Consider the following 21,692-nt stretch of genomic DNA (forward strand, 5'->3'; position numbering starts at 1 on the left):
TTTATTAGGTCATCTTTGGAAACAGGTTTTGTGGGAAAGTGATTTCATTTTCACTTTGCATATTTCCTGCCATAGCAGAGGGAGAGTTTACTTCAGCTTGAGTATGCCCCTAACCCACAGAAACTGAAATTGTCTGAACAATGAGAATAAGCCACATGGGCAGTTGGAAAAAAGACAAATTCAAATAATCTTTTTTTAATTACCAGTTCATAATTTCGTAGAATTAAACTATATTTGTAAATATATATCTGAGTGAGGGATAACGTGAAAACTGTGCTACTCTTTGAGAAGCAGCCACATAAACTTTTGTCGTCATTTTGTAGTGGGTAGGTAAAGTCCCTCACATTTTAGAACGGAACAGTGCTCTCAGCCTCCTGACAGCTGCTTTGCCCATAAAGTAAGTCTGGATGCAAGACACAAAGCACCCCTCTCTCTTTTTCTTTCCTTGCCCTCACTCCCTTTGTGATTCTCATTGGACAGTAACATGAAAACCAGGGAGGTATTTTTAGCTTGAGAGAATGGAGAATTTAGGGCAGAAATGATGTTCACGTTAATCACAGCAGTGATGAAATTTCACTCCAAAATATACAAATGAGATGAGGTTTTCCCCACGTCCTACTAATGAAAAAAACATTTCTGCCAAACTGTAGGGTACATTTGCTTGCTTAGAGGAGGAGTCACACAATGAGCCACTTGTTTTTCTACCATGTAGAAATGAGTATTGCAAGAGGAATGTCATTCCATTCCTCCACTTCTGCAGTAGAGATTTCTGCAGTATAGTGCTGGTGAATGCTGCTGGGGTCACTGTGTTCACAAATAATCTAAGACCGTAATTATAAGGTTACAGGATAAAAAGATGTTGTCAAGAACCAAACTGTATGTTGACTCTCCACTCGGCAGAGGAAGGGACAAGACATTTGTTTCTCTCTTCCGTACTCCTATGGGACCATACATTTTCACAGTCATCCTTAGTGTGAGTTTCTGGCTCACACAGATTTGGAAGCAGCAGCCCTCTCTGACATTGCAGCCTTACCAGCTGCTGAATTAGATAAATATTTGGAAGAGGACAGGGGACCAAGTGCAAGTGGTCTCATCAACTTTATTGAACATCGTAGCCCTTTCAGCTGCTGTTGAAGACTCAGGAAAAACCCCTAGTCTAGGTTCCAAGAAGCTGACTAGGTATGTATAAGCACAAGGAATCCTCTCAGAAATCGAAAGGCAATAGCTACAGTGATAAAGGGTTTTCCCAATTAAATGGCTTTTTACCCTTTGTGACATCCTGCCAATAACTGAAGCAGAGATGCTGAGATTGAGAGGCCCTTGGGTATATCTCTGTAGATAAATCTGAATCTGGAATTTTTGCACAATGGCCTTTTCATGGTCCTTGGAGTAAATATCCTCACAGATACGCCTCTACCATATTGAGTTCCCTGGCAAAGGTCAGGCATGATTACTGACATACAAACAGGCATTTATTTCTCAGGCCATTACAACTTTTCCCATTCCCTCTGGCTCACACATTCTACACAATCTCAGTGTAGTTTAATGTTCCTATCAATTTGCTTTTTATGTCTTCCCCCTCACTCTCTGTTGAAACTCAAAATATGTGAGTATATGTGCATGTGTGCATTTATTTATATATAAGCATAATCATTCTTTACTCTATGTCTTCAAGTATCTTCATACTGTCATGAGCTGCTTTATGATCAGTATGTATCTTATCACCTCTTGCAGAATATAAGCTGAGAGAACTTTCAAAATTTGGCCAAAGATTGCTCATCCTTTTGATTACCAGAACTGCTGTCTCCTTGCTTCTTATTCTAGAGTGGATGTTGTACCTCAGCTTTTAGAATCATAGATTAGTTTGGGTTAGAAGGGACATTTAAAGATCATCTAGTCCAACTCATCTGCAATGAGCAGGGACATCTTCAACTAGATCAGGTTGCTCGGAGCCCCATCCAACATGACCTTGAGTATTTCCAGGGATGGGGCATCTACCACCTCTCTGGGCAACCTGTTCCAGTGTTTTACCACCCTCATCATAAAAAATGTCTTCCCTATATTTAGTCTGATATAGATATATCTGGTTTTATATTTATTTTTACATCTAGTTTTAGCCTGATGGCGAGTGGCTAATGTTGTCATAGGAAGAGGAAGGCAAGAGTTCTCCTTAGGATCAGACATTACGTGTGAAGGTCACTGCTGCCCATCTCAGGAGGCTCACAGGGTCATGCAAAATTCTTGGTGTCCAGAATGACATACCATAGCTCGTTAAAACAGCTGGCAATGTCCAGGGCTGCTTCGGGACTGACAGTCTGCCTTGTTAGTGTTCTGCAAGTCCTGCTAATTGCTTTGTAAAAATACAGATGCGCTGCCTACAAAAATTGATTTGTAGAGCCAAATTTGAGTGCATCGGGGGCTGTTAATCTTTGTAATATAATAGAATATCTAAGAACAAGCAGAACTTCTTTCTTGACAGAATAAAAATAGCCAGGAGTGCAAAGGGAAAGACTGCAATGAGCACAGACTGCTGAACAGCTTTGCTTGACCAGCAACTGCACTCTGCGTTAAATGTATGCAGCGTGGCATATCCGTACTCCAGAAATCCCCACCACAATCGACCTGGCAGGGAAACTGAAACTTTTCCCCCAGAAGAGGATTATTGCAGGCTGAGGTGAAGATTAGTCTGCTCTGGGGCATATACCTAACCGAAGCTTAGAGAGCAGCTGTGTGCCTTGAACCTAATTTCTGAAAGAACGAAGGGTGAGGCTGCTCAGATAAGAATAGTAAATTTGGATACCGTTGAGACTTTAATAGAAGAACAATTATTGGGCTGGCCAACTGAATATTTGCTCTTCTATCTGTATGAAATTAATCTTCACAGTTATTTTTTCTTTCTTGCATTTCTTATGCCAGAGGTAGAAGCCAGGGAAGTCGCACACCTTTGCATGGTGACACCCATCGTGCTCCTTTGTTGTGCTGCAAATGAGGAGGCTATATTGTTTGTAAATGAAGACCTTTCTGATTACTGATAAATAACTTCTGGATGGGGAGTATGACACATGCTGGCTAGAAGAACGGGGCTCTGTAATAGTAATATTGCTTTGAAATTACAGCCCACGTAGTTTGAGAATGATTCAGGATAATTACATTAATGTTGCTGGAGAAATGAAAAGGAACACTTTCCATTTTACCTATTAACAAGCTCTACCGGCCTTAAATTATTTCTGAGAAGAGCCTGCAGAGGGCTGAAATAATCAGAATAATTGCAAAGCAGTTGTTGGGAGGAGGGGGTGAGCTAGATGAGTTCCTGGCTGTGGCTCTTTGGCCAACGGGTAAACATTGCTGCAGCTTCTGTGGAAAAAAGAGCATGGCACATAGCTTTCTGATTAGATGCACTGCAGTTTGCAAATGGGTTCAGGGAGTCTGCAGGTCTTAGACCCTAAGAAGAAAATAGCCGTTAGGAGTAGGTTGCTCTTAATGCAGGTGTTACACATCAACCCCTGCAGTGTTAAGCACAAGCCTGCTATTGTTCTGGCATGCTGGATATTTGAATTTCCATCCTTCACCTTCCCTTTTCTACAGCTTTTCTGAGCCTGTGCAGAAGATCTCTGCCTTTGGTGATGACATTTTGCCACTTTGATCCTTGTGTCATAGCAGCAGTTGAGATGTGGATGTTTCTGAACTCCAGACCCTGAGCAGCAGCAGCAGCTCTCTGGGACTGGCCTCTCATAAAAGCTCTGTCTTTCACCTGAACTCACATTGTGTTTTCACCCTGTGCAAGTGACACTGTCTGCTGCCCTGACCTCGTGTTCCCCAGCTCACCTGTAAAATTACTATGAAACCAGGACTTTTTGTTGTGTTTCCCCTGGTTTGTTTATGCTGTCATACTGTTCGCTAACTCCAGATGAATAGAAGGGGCAAAATTTAGTACTGAGATCTAAATAACTCAGTGTTGTGTGAAGCAAGGTCTCCACTTCAGGGTCACCTCTGCTGTTACTGGAGTTTCTCATCTGCATGAAATTCAGAGCATCCTTGAATGCCTGTCTGTGAGAGCAGGGCCACAGCAGCATTAGCTCTGCCCCACTTTAGCTTCTGAGAATTAGAAGATCTTGCATCTCATAACCAGTCCTATATTTATAGCTTCTTACTAAAATGTAACCACATTTATCTCCTCTGAAGAAACTAGAGCAGTGGGTGAGGATGTAGGCGCTGCAGGTCTGGCTGTTTCCAGCGCATGGTTGCATGCACAGTTGGTTGCTCTCCAGGCACAGTCGCAACAGACTCCTTACAGCCGAACACACACACACACACACGAGTGCTTTTTCATTTTCTCCCATTTCCTTTTCATTTGTCCAACAAGCCCATCTCAGCCCTGTGTGTGATTACCTGATGACCTGTGTGCCTTCATTCATTCACAGCTGCAGCACTTAAATAGGATTTTGCTCCCTACCATCAAATCAGACCTTCGCTCCCTGCACACACACACACACAGAGGGATGGGTTTTCTCCCTCCACTGAAGCATTCCTCTCCTACATCTACTGCCATTAGCTAAACAAATTTGGAGAATCCTCTCCCTTTCTCATTACATTGCTTCCATCCACTCTGGATGCTCAGAGCTGGGCAAATCCATCAGGAGTGCCAGTAGCTGCCTTCCCATGGCTTGCTGTTCCTGACCCAAAATAGTGAGCTTTCTAATCCATCAGCTACCTTAGTTCTGCATTTAAGGAGGTGGAGCTCAAATGAGTCTTGGCTTCTCCCTTTACACACACGTGCGCAAGAGATCTGTTACAAGAATCCAACGCTGAGGGCAATTTAAATTAATAATAATAAAGCTGATGGTTTCTTTCAATTGAGAGTTTAAAAATATTTCGACATTTATATTTATGCTATTGTGATATTTCAAGAGATTTAATGGATTAAAAAAAGTCATTTGGAGGGAAAGCTTGAACAAGGGCTTGCTTAATTATCTCATTCAGCTATTAAAATTTTCATTTTGACTTCTTACTCCACTCCAGGTGCACACACACCTGCATTTACATGCTGATTCTTTCTGCATATTTGTTTTGCCCTGATTTTCTTAGGAAGGTTTTGGGAATGTTTGAGCAAGTCCCTGGAAATCTGCATGGCATGAAAATCCCAAGTTTCATTTTGGATGCAAATAGATACTATTGTTGAAATGGCATTAGTTATGAATACTGCTGAATCAACATTAAATTCTAAATACTTTTCAGCTGCTTCTAGAAAATGCTGGATGCCAAAATGCCAAGCAGGTATAAATGGCAGAGAAGAAACTTTCCTTCCTACCTTTTGTAGATCTCATATACTTCCTGGTGTAGAAATTCATGGATCCAGATGGAGTAGATCTCCTGCACAAAGTGGAAGTCCCTACATGTTGCAGTGTCCAACTGCAAAGATACTGGAGCTTTGAGGAGGGTTAATTTGTTTTCATCTTCCAAAAGAGCTCTAGTAGGTTTTTTTATTCCTCATAACCCTGCCACTACTGAGAAATAATAGCAGTTACGCAGATAGTTATGTCGACATCAACTTAAGTTTTACACTTGCAAGGTTCATATGTTTTTGGTAGCACTGGCACTAATACAAATGATAGCTCAATAACAGAAAAATAGAACAGTCCCTGAGCCACAGTTCTGATGCTGGAAGCTTCTTTAAACCATGTACCCAAATGAGAAAGAGATAAAAGCAACCTAGTCAAAGTGGTTTAGCTTGAAGGAGCATTTTATATGTTACTTGATGACAAAATAGTTAGGCATTAATGCAGTTTACAGTAAGACACCGTTAAGTTATCAGTGAGGTTGGTGTGAAGCCTGACAGATTTAATGTAAATATTTATAGACTTGGCCTACTAACCATGCCAATGGAAAAAGTGCGGTATTAATGCTGTCACCTCCCCATGTCTCTACCTGCCAGCACACTGCTAGCTTGCATAAATATTCTGAAGACAGAAAGTATGGCACATAAACAGAAAAGATCATTTATATTTTTAATAAGGGATTAAGTTATCTCCAGCAGTAGTGTCCAGCCTGTGGTCCACAGATGTATGGGAGGCCTGTGGACTATTCCCAAGGTAACTGTAAAACAATGACAGAAAAGACAGAATTACAAAGACAGAATTACAAAGACAGAAAAAGAGAGTTTTGTATATGTTACATAGAAATCTCACTCTGTGAGATTATTACAGGGGTATGCACCACCTTTGGCAATTATCTAGGGGTCCACACACCAAGAAAAATTTAAAAACCACTGATTTGAAATGTTTGTGTAAAGAACTCAATAATTTCAAACTACCATACTGCCATGTGGTAAATGATTTCACTATTGGTCCTGCTGGAGCCAAGCTGCCATAAGAAGTCCTGGACCACAAAGCACTGAAGCATGTGCTTAACTGAAAACACACGTCGATCCACTGAAATTACTGCCTGTCACCATACGTAACTGGTTTGCTGAATAAAGACCATGGGAAATTCAGGACAGAAGGCAAGGACTACTATCATCTTGCAAACAGCTCTGCAGATACCTGATTGTCTTGTACAACTGAAAATCTAATTATGTGAATCTGCAGTTCATACTTTTCTGTTTCAGTTTATTAATACTAAGAGACTTCAAAGGTTTTAGGCACCGTTGGTTTCAGCCATTACTGGTTGCCAACCCGAAGAGTATTATCGTTGCTGTTGCAGCCAGTTTAGGAGACTCTCTTTTATCTGCATCAATAACTCTCCTGATTTGTGATCCAAAAGTCTGTGTTTTCTGTTCTGGCACAAACTGACTCCTCACAAGCTGTGCAAATAAATCTGAAATGCTATCGCCAGTGGTTGTGTGTGTGCGGCTTGTGTGCATGCCTTTCACTTGGTTTATAGTCTTGAAAACTGAGGCAGAATGACTGAGTGGTTTCATATTGTTGTGTCTTCTGCAGAATGGCATCATATTGCGCATACATCCCCACTGTGGTCAGTGCAGTTGGGGTGCTGGTCTGGGTTGCCCAAATCTGACCTGTGCATGTTGTCAGGGTGCATGGGCAATATTGCTGACCGACATGTGGCTCTTTGCCGGAGTTAAGAAAAGGGCATTTTGGTAGCAGGGCAGGGTGTAGGTGAAAGCCACGCACAGTGTTACCACAGTAGCTCTCAAAACATGTTGGCTGGATGAAGCTTTCCATATGGGCAACCCATGTGGGTTTTGTGATATCTCATTGCCAGTGTGTGAAAGGCAGATCTCACCTTCCTGCGGATAAATGAGTCCTTGCTACCAACCTAATCCACCGCCCATGGAAGGCAACAGGCTTCCTAATGCCTTTGGTGAGCTCTGGATCAGACCGTACATAAGGTTCTCAATTATTTCCAATCCTCAGATGCATTTGTCTCTTGTACACACTTCATCTGGCCACCACACCTCTGTAAATCACAGAACAGAATAACCCGATAGAAGTGGAGTGCATGATTTTGAAAAGGAACATTAGGAGGGAAAAATATAACTCTCTCTCTTTAAACTGTCTCTTTTCTATATTGTTACCTTGACAACTCTGCTGCTGTGTTTCATCTTTGGTGGGACTTAGCCGTAGTGGAATAAGGGGGACATCCATGTGCGTTTCCACATCTACTCAGGCTCCGCTTCACGGGCACATGCCAGGCACAGTGCATCGTGAGCTGCCTTGACCCATGGTGCTGTCTGGAAATGATTACAGATACTAAGAACTGGGACCCATTCTGATTAAAGGTATCACATTATATCTTCTATTTCTTTTCCTTAAGCCAACACCAGAGCAGTGTTAAGGCTCTTTAAAAGGAGATGCTAGGTGCTTAAAATATTTTTAAGGGATAGGACCGCTGGAAAGTAGAGAGGGATGAAAGTACTCAAAAATAGTTGTATTATTTTTAGTATAAGCAGATACAGGAGTATGTGTCAAGATAAGGATACAGTTCTGATGTGCTTAACTGAGTCTGGAGATACTAAAAATATGCTTTCTTTTCTCACAATTTTTAGAAGAGACAGAGGCAAAGGTAAGAGGAGAGTAGTGGTGAACTGAAATTTTAATTCCTGTGCTTCCTTGCTTGTTGGGGTTTGGCAAAGCTGACTGTTAACCTGGGCGCCTGTGACCAGCTGATACTAGCAAAACATATGAGGAAGAGTGAGGTGTTATTTGTGGGAATGGGATCCTTCCCACCCCCCCTTTTTCCTCTTCCCAGAGAAAATCCCCACCAACATAGTCCCTTTATTCTTTTTAACCGAAATGGCTAGCTTTATGGCTGCAAAAGCAGGACATGCCGGCTCCAGGGCTGAGTATGGACGGGGGTGTCTGTGTCTGAATGTGTGTGCGGAGAAGGGGGCTTTTAATGCAAAACACATGTGTTTTCAATTGCTATCTGGAGCCAGCCCAGTAGCTGTAACTTGGCCTGACAAAGCCTTATTGAAGTACAGACAGTGTGGTTTCAAAGCAGTTAGAAAAAGAACGGGAATGCTGTTCAGGAAATTCTTCAGGCATGGGCAGGGACTTGGCTGCAACTCTACTGTTGGAAAATCTGACAGGGGCAGCTCATGAGCACAGGCCAGGCCTCGTGCTGCTCTGAAAGCCGTGCTGCATCTTCCCCCCAGCCTCCAGCACCCCTCCGGGTTTTCATCTGCCCGCCGAGGGAGAGGTAAGAGCTGCGTCGCTCCTTCCCGCTGCGGCCGGGGTGATTTGCCGTTCTTTTGTGCCTGTGCAGAGAGGCTTCTTGCTTTCAGACGGTTGTTTAGAGAGGAAAAGTCAAGAATGGGAAGTTGCGGCATATTTGCAAAGGGCTGGGTGTAGTTTGAGGCTGGGTGGTGGTTTCTGGCTAACTTTGGTTTGGTAGTAATTCTGCAGGCAAAGCAACTCCTGTGCTGCGTCTCTGGCTGCGTGAACGCTGTAACCAAATAATTCCCAACTTTTTTCATTTTGGGCAGTAAGTATGTATATAACCTGAAGCCAGAGAAAGGTTGGCTCTGTACCGCATGTCACAGATTTTGATGAAAAATGCGATTCAATCACAATAAATACATTTATATGTACATTGTGTTATACTTGTTTAATGAGTTGAAAGCATGTTTGTCTGAGGGTTGTTTGGCAATTCCTGGTACAGCTAGCTTGTGAAGAAATGCAGTAATTCAGTAATAATCATTGCCTTGTGATTTCTCTGCGTATTTTTTTTCTGTATTTATAAAGCATGAGCAAGCTGCAACAGACAGCACAGTCAGAAACCACGTAAAGCAGATTAGAAGGAAAAACATTAACTTAGGGGCTTGTTCTATCTGCAACTTCTCTTCTGATTTGTGTTTCTTTCCCCGAATAACTTAAGGAACATTTATGATAAAAAGCTTGTGCTCTCTTTAGGAGCCCGCCGGATTTAGGCAATGCTCTCTCATCCTTTTAGTAGCAGCATTAAAGCTTGTCTTGCCTTTGCAGAGATACCAGCACCTTATATGGCAGGCTTGTGTTTGGGAGTTAGGGCATGGTGCGTTCGTCAAGGCGGATAGAGGTGTCAGGAGGAGTCTGCCTCATGTAGCTTCAGAAACTTCCTTGCCTTGGCCAGTGCCTCTCCCTTGGATTTTCACAGCAATGTTATTTGATGTGTTGAAAATGCTTTTTAGCCATCTTCTGTGGTGGTGTTGCTTTTTTTTCTTTCAACAAGGAATGAATTAAGGGTATTAATTACACAGTGGGACAGCACTAAGTGTTTCTGGCTGGTTCATGGGAGTAGACCCACAGTTTGCTTTGCCTGCATCAAGAAGGGCTGCACGCACAGGGCTCAGCAGTCCTTCATTTTGGCAATCCAGAAAATTCAGTGACAAGGTGAGGTTCGCCACCAGAAGTGCATCAGATCCAGTATGTGACAGAGCCAGATCTTTCTCCCAGTAATGCTGGTGAAGCATGTACATCGACAAGTCCAAAGGATAACAGCAGGCTCAGGCAGACAGCAAACCCCACCTGGAAAGTGGGATTCAGCGGATTTGGATCTCTAATGGGAATATTATCTGGTCCAAAGCAAACAGATTCTATGTGATGGAAGGGAAAAAAGAAAGGTGTTTGGGAGCATCTTCTGCTTGCCACCATGTTTTTTCCTGTGAAAGTGATGGTCAGCTGAAATGGCTTGGTTTGGGGAAAGTGAAGGCTTTGGTGGTTTGGGGTGCAGGAGGCCATCCTTCAAGAGACACGGATATATGCAGCTTCCTGGAGGCTGATAGGGGCAAAGAGAATGAGAGGAAGGACAGAGATGAGCTGTGGAAGAGGAGGGCATGTGATGAAAATGCAAAACCTTGATAAGCTCAAAGTTTGCTTTGCAGAAAATACACCTGCAGTGAAAATGCTGTGCTAAAGAAGGTCTCAGATGATCTGGACTGCTTGAGCCTTCAAAGGCTGCCATCTTACCCTCCAAGCTTGGAGCTCTATTGCTTTTCTCAGCAGCTGTTAATTTAGGCACCCAGTCAGCCTATTATCTTCTTCATTGATAGTTATAAGCTGCTTTTTTTAAAAAAAAATTCAAGTTCCTGCCTCTAATCATACAGCATCCTATCTCCCAAATCTGATCATCAGCATTGAAGAGCCAGAGAGACAGAGTGGAATATGTCCGTTTTAGCAAGAAGCAGCCAGGGTGGTGCTGCCATACCTGGCTTTAGGGGTGCTCCTGCCCCACATCTGGGTGAGATGAGTAGTGCAGGTTTTTCATCAGGTATGGGATCAGTCTGGATCATGGGATGTCCCGAGTGCCCAGCTGGGCTGTTGCCTTACCCACTCTTGACGTGACCCCAGTGGAGACACTAGTGCGTGGATATGAGTCCAGACAGGGCATGAGAGGCTCTCTGCAATGCCCTGGACTAGATTTGATGGAGGGAGGTGATGGTTTCCTCCTGAACTGGTAGCTGCTCCTGAGCCTCTCCTTGTCAGAGGTGACCTTTCTGTATCTCCACCCAGGTTAAGTATTCAAGCTTTGCTTTGTATCCAAAAGGACTGAAGAATGTGTGCATGTGTGGACAGAATGTGGACATACATTCCTTCTGTTGGTCCTGCCAAAGAGCAAACTAGAAAGCAAGTGTGTCTGTGCAAACGAACAAATGGATAAGCACAGTAAGCACATCAAGTGGAAGGAAGATGCAGCAGAAGAACAAGTTTTAACTTGTGAGAGCAGGATCACTGCAGAGACTGTACTCTGGATCCTGGCACATACTCAAGCCCACAGTTCTCAACTTGTGCCATTCCGGTTGGATTCCAGCCGTATAAATCCATATTACGATCCTGCTTTGCACATTCCTACAAGCCATATCTCTTTTCTTGGTACTGTGGGGTGAGAGTGTGTTGGGACAGAAGTCTGCAAAGTATCACCTCCTGTAGCTTGCTTTCTAATTCGAGCTCAGTTGATTATATCCCTCTTGCTGTTCCCACAGCCTCCTGCAGTCACACCTGCTGCTGGCTATTTTAGTGTAGTTCTCATATTTGTTCATCCTGCTTTGAGACACTCCAGTGGGAAAGAGCATTTATAAACTTGGCACAGATGGACATAGGCTTATGATTGCTTCACATCATCTGAGTGGTGCAAAGGAACCAGCGTGTGAATGCAGCAAAGCCAGTATGATGTTTGCATGCAGTGTGAATGTATTGCTACAAATTGTGGGACGTTTTGTGAAAGACATTATTTGTTGACTAGTTCGGTACATAAGAGAACTCACTGCAGAAACTTTCTCTTTTTTGTTAACTTTCCTTTCCATTTTCTCCTTAATTCTGAAAAAGAGAAATATCAAGATGAGGTAACTATAAGGAAAAAAGTCTAAAAGTTAGAAGAAACACTCATAAATAAGAAAACAGATGTGTTTCTTTTCTTCTCACAGAAGAGAAGCGATAGTAACATCACATTGCTCACAGACTCTTGCAGCATCATAATGAAATACCACTTTTGGTTTAGGAGATGCTATTCAGAGATGGAGCTGCCTGTTACTATGTTTTGTTCTGGCAGACTCTAATATCCTTAGAGTTTTACTGTAAGTGCTACTTGAATGCAGAGCAGTGACAGAGCAGAGCAGAAGTCCCATGTTCAGCTTTTCATTCAGTCCACCTGCTCAAAGATACTTGTTTATAAGCTGAGGCTTTTGTAGTGCTCATATCCTCAAGCATGTTTATTGTCAAAATGCTGTCAGCTCTAGCAACTGGGGAAATTATATGAGCTCTTGAGATGTTAGAGGTAGGGGGTAGCCTGGAGCATTGAGGGATCTGGATTAGAGATGCTTTACCAGGAGATGAATCCCTAAGGTCTCCCCAGCTGCTGGTGCTGAGCGAGTCCAAACTCCTCAAGATACAAGAAGTGGGGATGGGAAAATAGGTATTTCCTGGTAGACCAGGCAGAGCATGCACCAATGGACTGTGCAGACCAAGAAAAGCCTGTTGATATGATTATATTTGCCAGAATCAGGCTAGATATTTGAAGAACCCTGCATGTGATGTACCCCACTGACAGAAACTAGTCAGAAAAGAAGAAAACATTCCTTAGGACGTTTCCTTCCACTTTTTATCTCTCTGGGCATATATCATATTGTGGTGATCCACAAGAAGTGGACGTTGAGTGATGATGGTCTTCCCAACTCATGGAAGAGCTGCTCCCCATGTGGGGGGATGGGAACTGTTGACAGAAGCAGAGGGACAAGCAGAGAGGGAACATTTCAGCTTTGGGGTCACTGGTGACAGTGACAGAGGCCATGCTGGCACAGCCATCAGGGTAGAAGAGCCCAAGTTCATGGAGAAAACTGCTGTGAGATTTAACTAACCCAGTAAGTATTTCCTCCTTCTGGCTGTTCCCCAGTGCTCAGCCCTTGCTGGACAAGCTGCAAGTGAGAAGTCATTTTTCAGAGCCTGATCCTTTTATGGAGACCCAGGCTATAGTCTGACCCGTGTGCTGGGCCATAAATCAATTTTGGGTCATGACACTGGTGGATTAACGGGCCTGGGGGTGTCAAGCTTGAGAGAGAGTTTTATAGGGAGTGGAGAGGCAAAAAGTCTTGTTGATAGATGGCTCAAAACACTCTTCTTCATGCCAAATTTTGTTCTCAGGCACGCTCCAGAAATGTCTGTTCTTTTGAACCTCGTGAATAGTATGCACTTAAAAGAGAGAGAAATTAAAGAGGATGAATCTGCAGAGCATTTACAGCTAGGAAATACAAGTACATTGCTTCCCAGTGATACGGCACAGAGCACCTCTGAAGGTTTTTTAGGGTGTTTTTTTTTCTCATTTCAGCCCAAAAGAAAAGGTTCCTGTTTCAAAAAAAAAAAAAAAACAAAAACAAAAAACAAAGAAACAGAGGAGAGTATATTGGTGATACAGCCACAAAGAGAAGGCAGATGTGGGAGATGTAGGTCCAAGGCCTGAGGGAATTTGAGCCCCTCTCTCATCTCTAGAAACATGTTCCCATCACCATGCTATAGGTTATCCTGGGGTCAGATGCATTTCATTTTTCTGATGAATTTGTTACACCTCAATTACATGCAAGTAGGCAGGGAGGAGAGATGCCACGTCAGCTGTGCAGAGCTTAGGGGCTTTTGGTCTGTGCTGTAGCGAGCAGATCTGATGAGCTCTAGGGCATTTTTGGCAGCAAATTTCAAGTGGGCTCATAAGAGAAAAGACACCTTCCCAGACTGCATCCCCTCTCAGCTTAAAATTGTTCTATTACTAAATATACATCATTTAAGTGCTGATCAAAGAAACCCCCGGGCCACAGAAACATTATTGATTCCTCTTCTTATGCCCCACCCTGTTCATAGTCCTCACTGAATTTACAAAACCAGCATGGCCAGGGGATGTTACATCTCCCTTGTTTGCAAGGGGAAGGTGTTTATCCATCCTTGTGCATATAAACCACTTCTGTCTGATGAATCATTAATTTGAATTGTGTGCCCTCGGTGAGATGCTTTCTGCCAGGGCAGGAGGACGTGGTGGAAGGGAGAGAGGCATTTAATAAAGATTTGCCATAACTGGAGGGGTATGATGTGATTTTTGGAAGCTCAATGCCAGTTCTGATTTGCAGTGCCTTTCAGCTGGGCCTGGTTTCAGCTTTACTGAAGGAAAGGGCTGCAGCTTCTTTGCCAGAAGTACTTCAGCAAGCAGCCTGTGTGGATCAGAGGACATGGTGACATGACTCTTCCAGTGATCTTAAAAAAACAAATAAATCTTTCTTGTCATGGACCATATCTCTAAGGTATGCTAAAGTGAAAGGATGAATAGCTTTTCTAAATGGACTGGATTTTGTATCAGGCCCTGTTCTCAGTGTTCATGTATAAGGACTCAGTGTGCAGCTCTTGTGCAAAAACTTATTACCCATTTTTTTGCAGCAGCAGCAAAATTCCTTGGAGAATTACCCAGGTTCCAGGCTATACTTTTGTAGTCATGGTAATGTTGTCGGTGGCTAAACTGCAAAGATTTGGCATACTGCATTTTTTGTATTGTAAATGGAATTGTACATGAGCTGATGGTGGTCCAATGCTGTGCACATATGTCTTTAAGCTCCCTTATGTCAAGCAGACACTTTCAGATTTGACTTTAGGAAGGAGTGCTTCTCTTTCCAATTTCTATATTTGTTTCAGTAATATCTTTTCACAACTATTATGAAATTAGGTGGTTGTTCCTAATATTTTCCTGAAAAGAAGAAGGAAATAATCCTATTAAGCAACTAGCAGTCTTTCCCCTTAGATCAGTAATTGAAGGGGGGGGGGGGGGGGGCGGTACCTTGCAAATCCAACCACTGGATGTCCTTTCACAGCAATACTTTTTTTTTCTGGTGCCTTAGTTCTTTCTAATGTTTTAGAGTCAGGAGAAGTTGCCAAAATGTAAATTATGACTAGCATACTTTTCCCTCCCACACATACCAGATTACTGATAGCGGATATAGATGCTTCCTTGTGTAGTTGCCTTGCAGGCCTTCTTATTCTACTCATTTAACACACCTCAGCACTCTCTGTCCATCATTCTGTCTTCCCCTCCTGGCGAACTACAGTCATGAGCATTTTCTTTTGGTATTCACAATTCAGGGGTGGGGAAATGCTAGCTAGAAATCATATATAGCTTTAAACATAGCGATGTGAGACTTTGTATAGAAAGAACATGCTGTCTGCGATTCCCATGTTTTTTTCATGTTATAAATTTATGATGTATTACTAAGTCATGCTCACTGTGCTTGTTGTTGTGGTACTTCAGTTGCTCTATCTCTATTAGGGCATCTGTGAGCTAACTATTTTAGTAGAACCAAAGAAATTCTCAAAATCAGGCTGCTGTGTGGACACAAGTAGCTCTTTGTAGTTACATTCTGTTCCTATAAATTTGTTTGATGTCTGCAAAGTTTTGCCCCAGCTGGATATGCTATTTTCTCCATCCTAGAGACTGCAAGTAAAGATAAAAGGAAGAAAAGAGAAAGCAAGAAAGAGGTAAAGAGAATAAACAAGTTTTGCAATAAAGAGATATTTTGAGCTGGGTACTTCATATTGTTTCTTATTTGGTCAAAACTCTTCCATGATTTGAGAGAGTTAGCAATGCAATTTATTCATTTTCTCCAAGGGAGAGGCTGCATTTAATATGTGCTCTCCAGGATCCCCTGTTAAAATATTAAGCAATAAAATCCTTGACTGTACAGTAGTTGTGGTTATAATTTCCCCCAGGTAGTGGAAACTCTGTAATTTATTGTTGTTTAAGTTTTCCCTTTGCACTGATCGGAGTGGTTGTAGCCATATAAAAGGCCTGTTTTTCTCCAAGCATGTGTATTTGTTGGTGACCCAGCTTCTCTCTGATGAGCTCTGTGCTGCAAAGCCCTCCGCAGTTGCTGACTTGGCATCTGTGAGCAAAAATGCCAGTGCAGACCAAGTTGGATCTATTGTAATCAACTTGCTTTGTACCCCCTTGGTAAAGTCTACAGGTCTGCCTGGGCTTCGGGTGATTTTATGATGTGGAGATAGATACCCCAGCTGGTCTGAACAGCAGGAGTAATTTATGGTGAGCCCACTTACACTGCTGAAAATTGCTCTTTAATACAGACACACCTATCTTCAGTGATGTAGGCTTAGTGGGCATTGGCTAATCTGGCTGTGCCAACCTGTATTAAGAACAGGTTTGCTTGCTGTGAGCCGTTGGCTCCTGCCGACGTGATATTGACTGTCCGTGTTAATTAACGTTTCAGATCTTCACGGAATTAGCTGGGGCTGGGGTAGTCTGAGGTTGTAAATGAAGCATGGTTGGGGAGGATGTGAGATCCTTTTTTTAGACCATCTGAGAAAGCTGGAAAAAGCAGGCAGGCTGGGAGGCATAGACGGTCCGGCTGAGGCTCGCCTTGCTCTAGTTTTCATTTAGCGAGCACAGGCAACACCTTTGCTTGGAAGGGGGCAGCTCAGCTTGGCAGCTGCCTGCAGATGGGCAGCACTAGTGCCCAGAGTCTCTTCTTGTGGGCGTCTGTTGCAGCACCTTGCTGATGCACAAGTCTGACCTGCTTTTTTTGCCGTGGTGGACAAAATCTTGAAAATGCAATGGTTCAGAAACCTGAGAACATGATAGAAGTACCTCATTTGTTACTGTTTTTTAAAATCTTCCTGTTTTCAGCCGCTGTCATGAATTTTGAATGTGGGGGATTAACAGCGTTGCTAGCATTAGAGAAGGTGGCAGATGGGCACCTCCACCCGCCAGAGGAACATTGGTGTTGGGATGAGAGCAGGGGTGCAAGCACACCAGCCTCCCCAGGTTTTATTTAGCAGCTGAGGCTGTGTTTCAGTCCGGGTGAGGGGTGGAGGTTTGTGGAAGAAGGGAGAGGGGGATAATCCCCTATGCTGCCAGTGACAGCACCAGGCAGTGTTAGAAAACACAGGTCTTATCAACTTCTGGAGTAGTAAAAGGTAAAAAAAAAAAAAAGGTAACTGGTTGTTCAGGCAGCCCTTGCCTCAAATGTGTGGGCATCAGGATTGGAGCAGCAAAGTAACTTCATCCCTGGTGCAATGCTACTGGAATAAAAGTTATGCCATCAAGAAACTCTCCTTGCATTGGCCTGCAGTGGGCTCTGCACCACCATTGACTGCACACTGTATTTTATTAGATGCTGGAGTATGAAGCTATTAGCAAAAAAGTAAGGAAAAAAGCAGGAAACTAATGGTAAACAAACATAAGCTGCTATCAATGAGCCTCCAATTTCTACCATTTTCTCATTCTGTCCTTGTGGATCACACTCCCACAGAGAGGAACTCGCATTGTTTCCTCCTGTTATGTGAATTTTGTAATTCACCACATACAAATGTTGATGCCAGATACCCCGAGGAAGAAGCCTGTGGTGTTGAATCAGTAGTGCAAGAACGCGTTTTGTGGCTTCTTATCTGTCTGGAGTCTAAAATGCAAAACATTCAGCAAACTATGTTTTATTAGAGATGATATGATATCCTCAGACTGTGCATCAAAAAAGTCTGAAAATGTAGGAAACTGATCCGTGGGGCAAGCTTCCGGACCCCATCCCAGCTGGCTGCAACGCCGTTTAAAAGCATCCATCTCTTTCCATTCATGGTGGGGGACAGCCAGGTCCCCGAGTGCCTGGAGCCATCTGGGTTCTGGGGTGTAGGAGCGGGGACAGTGCTTGTCGCGGGGGACTGTAAGGCAATTCTTCCTGGGAATGCCGCTGCACCACTTTCCTCAGCACCAGCTTTCCTTCCTTCCCTCTTTCCTTGCTTTTGGCCCCCAGTGTTGTCCTAGCATTCCATGCCTACCCAGGGTATTAGAGCCCTTGTTAAACCAGCATTAGATATATGGAGATAATTAGGGCAGCTGAAGAACCTTGTGCTTCAGGTGTACTTGGTTAAGAAGGATTGGGGTGTGGGAAGAAAGGCAAACATCTCCCCTTTGCCTTTTTTCTTTGGCTGGAAGGAATGATTTTATTTGAGGTTGTTGTTGTTGTTCTTTTGTTTTGTTTTGTTTTAAATTAAAGCCTCTGAGAAGCAATATTGCATCTTCAAAACAAACTGCTGAACTCAACTGCTTTTACCAAACGCATGCAAAATTTTCCCCTCTGGATCCTTAGAGGCCCTGGAGTGCCTGCCTTGCAAAACCTGGGGCAGTGAAGGGAGTCACTTGAGAGTGATCTCCATAGGATACCTTTAGACAGTGTGCTTACGTGTATTTATAAATATATATATATACATTTAACACATAAAATTCTCTTTTGGTATGTTACTGCATACAGTAAGCATTAAAAAAAAAAAAAAAAATGCAGAACCAAGATACCAAAAGAGACGCTGCCCAGCTGGTAAACTCTGAAAAAGAAGAAACAAAGCCCTCTAAGAGGCACAGACATGAGCAGTTTTTATTGTCGGCTTTCTCTTTCCTCTTAATACACGTAGTTATTTCTTTGTGATCGTTTCAGATGCCTCAGGAACAGTACGCGCACCGGAGCACCATGCAGACCTCGGAAGGACCCCAGGTATACAAAGTGGGCATTTATGGCTGGAGGAAGAGATGCCTGTATTTCTTTGTGCTGCTCCTAATGATTTTAATCCTGGTGAACCTTGCTATGACCATCTGGATTCTGAAGGTTATGAACTTCACAATTGTAAGTAGGGGTTACCCTGAAAGGTCTGGGAAAGATGAGGGAGGGTGATGGTCTTTCCTCTGAGCATGACTTCAGATAAAGCTTCAATAACGGGGTGTTTTAGTTGCCATGGATAGTCATTATTACAGGGAGGAACAAATTTGCCCAATGATCCTCTTTTCTGCTGGAGATGTCTGCAGTATTGCCAAGCTGAGGAATCAGCTCAGTGTTGCAAATCATGTTCCTCCTACCTGCTCTATATACATATACATGTATATATGTAAACAATATACACCGCTGTCCTCCAGTTTTCAATTATAAAATGTTTTAAAATTAATGAAAAAGGTTATTTTGAACTGAGGCATGGGAATGTGTTTGAACCTTTCTCTTAGACTTTTTCTGATTTTCTTCATGACTGGAAAGTCAAGCAGGTCAATTTACCTTTTTCTTAGGGAAGAGAAAAATTAAATTTCCAGAATGGCTCTCTGGGTGTGGTATTTAGGTGGAGCATATCTTTATCCTCATTGTGCTGTTGTTGGTGGACATCTGTTCTACCAGCAGCACTCCCTTGCTGCACAGATCTCCTGACCAGGGTTAAATTTCCAGAATCTCCTGGAAAAATTTTGGGCAGGGAGTTGTACTGGGAGGTAGATTGCAGTGGGGCAGATGGTACCTTCTGGGCCTGGAGTACATCACTTCAACTCTGTTCAAACTATTTCAGATCTTAAGGAGTGTCTTGACCTTGAATTGCCTTTTTACAGGGTGAGCTTCACCTCTCCTTGTCAAACACACTGAAAGTCAGGACATGATGAACCAGGCACACCCCACTTCCAGGGCAAGTGAGCCTTTATATATGGCAGGTCCTAGTTTTTCAGTAGATAATTTGGCCAAGCAGAGTGAAAATGAAATTATTAGTCCTCTCTTCTTCTAAGCAGTCATTGCCACCTTGGTCAGAGGGAATTATTTTAAGATCATTTGTGTCTTCAGGAGAAACTAAATTTGAGGCTTTAATCCTAGATTTACTTCATGAGAGTGCTGACCACTTTCAAGAACCTTCCCAGCCAGGCTCTGATGTGAACAGTGTGTTTGAAGTCTCCCAGCATTTCTTTCTCTGCTTTGGTCTTGCGAAGCCCTGAACAGCTGTGTCCAACATTATGTCATTAATGGGCCATGAGAAGTTGAGTAAAAAACCTCTGACTTGTTGTATCCAGCAGATTAAATGCTGTGTCAGGGGAACATGTAGCATTCATTTTCTCTAACCAGGATGCTGTCAAGGTGTGCAGAACATTGCGATGTATATGTGCTCAGGGAGCAAGCAATTATAAAGCAGTAATCCACAGAAAGCTCCTGTGAGTGGGTGAAGAGTGAGCCAAACTGGAGCAATTAATTCTTAACCATACCAGTTATTTAGTCTTGTGAAATTAATGCCATTTTGATACACATTTTGTGTTGCACTGTGGTCTTTAGATTAATGTAGCTGGAAAGCAAGTATGTCTGAGGTGATGGAAAACTTGGTCATAGGCTCATCATACAAGCAGTGGTATGGGTATTAGCCCAAGCACAAAATAATGGGATTTCAGATTCTCACTTACCAATAATGCAACTTTATTTCTTTAGAATAACATAACTTTGATATGTCAGTCCATGCTTTCTGCTGGGTGGTGGTGGTGGTCAGTCAACAAGTTGCTTGGGAAACCAGGCGAACTTCTCTGCTCCCTTATTCCTTGCTACTGTCTCCTGACGCACTTTGCAAGGCCATCAGCAGAAGGGTCATCTTAGGGGTACGTACAGAAGCCTTCCCTTCCAGCAGCTCTCTCCACCCCACTAGGATATACACTGGCATTTTGGTGGATATACTGATCTTCAAGTTCTTGTCAGATTCTGTTTGCTTAAATAGTCACTTGCCCTCTGATTCACTGGGGATTAGCCCATGGTAAAGTGTATTTGTATATGGTTTATTTAATTCATATTTTCTAATGTTAGTAGGTGATGAACAGCATTTAGTGATAAAAACACAGACAGTAGCACTGAATCCTGCAGTGGGAACTGCTTTATGATTATAGGCATGGCCACACTAGTCAGGGTGTGAGTCTCTGACACAGCCAACTGGAAATAAATATAAGAACAGGTCATGTGAAATGTGATCCTTGCCTTGATATGCACCTATTCATCTCCAAATCTCCTGCTGCTCTTGCAGCCTCGCCAGCCGCTTTGGATCCTACTCTGCAATCCCTCCTGCACTGTTCCCCGAGGCTGAGAAAACCACTTTGCTAAGTGAATTTTTAGAGACAGACTTATCTCTAAACAACAAATGTAGGAAAATTCTCAAATGAGGAGATGCAAATATGGAAAAATCTTTAATTTGTCCCTGTTCTGATAAGAGGAGCTGAGAGTCCTTCTGGGGAAGGGAAGTGATTCAAGTAGTCAGTAAGCAATAGCAGCTGCTTAACAGGTCTGAGTTACCCCAGTGCTTGCAGAGCAAAAAGAAGGAGGGGAAAGTTTGTAGTTCTGTTCTTGTGGAAAATGTAGTATTTCCAGTATCTTCCCACCCCTGAGCTCTCCTCCCAGAACCTGAGTCTGTTCAACTCCATGGAATAGTCCTGACACTTATCAGAATTTAATGAGTGCTCATTATAGCCAATAAGTACGCACAGTATTTTAATGAGCGCAGCAAACCTGCTCAAGAAAACTCGGGGGTGTTCTAAATGCTGATAATGGGGAGTGGAGAAGAGAGATGGAGATAAAGCAAGACAATCTCGGGGAAAAAAAACACCTTCTCATGCATGTTGTAGCAGTATCCATCCACTCCACTTCCACGTCAAGCCCTCGCCTCCCTTTTGCTCCCTTCCGTATGCCCCACTGGCTCGTGCTCCAGGAGACAACTCCTGTAAAATCAAACTGTCAGCTTCCAACCTGTGGCTTGTAATGAGCGAGGCATCACTAATTTATTCTAGGTTTTACTTTTATCTGAACGCTCAAGGCTTAAACAAATCTATGTGTGTCTATTGCTTTTTACATGGGTCTGTCAAAGCAGTGTCACATTCACGTGGGGCCAGTTAGTCACTGTTTAGTCTATCCTCTGGTGCAGTCATTTGTTTCATGTAGTATTTGATCCTAGATTTGATTTAAATGC

The 21,692-nt window shown here is 43.0% G+C and overlaps 1 protein-coding gene across 7 annotated transcripts in view; it reads left to right on the forward strand.

The window, feature by feature from the left end:
- SGCD (sarcoglycan delta) overlaps positions 1-21,692 on the forward strand; it is a 363,788-nt gene that overhangs the window by 188,922 nt on the left and 153,174 nt on the right. For 4 of the 7 annotated variants that reach the window (XM_042790217.1, XM_033006094.1, XM_033006098.1 and 1 more), the window contains exon 2: positions 18,395-18,580. In XM_042790217.1, coding sequence (XP_042646151.1) covers positions 18,395-18,580 — 186 coding nt within the window. Of the gene's footprint in view, positions 1-8,548; positions 8,656-18,394; positions 18,581-21,692 lie in introns of those variants that run through there. The other 3 variants (XM_033006093.2, XM_033006096.2, XM_033006095.2) reach the window with 3 other exon arrangements.

Source organism: Tyto alba, unplaced genomic scaffold (assembly GCF_018691265.1).
Source record: "Tyto alba isolate M040663 unplaced genomic scaffold, T.alba_DEE_v4.0 Super-Scaffold_17, whole genome shotgun sequence".
NCBI classification, from domain to species: domain Eukaryota; kingdom Metazoa; phylum Chordata; class Aves; order Strigiformes; family Tytonidae; genus Tyto; species Tyto alba.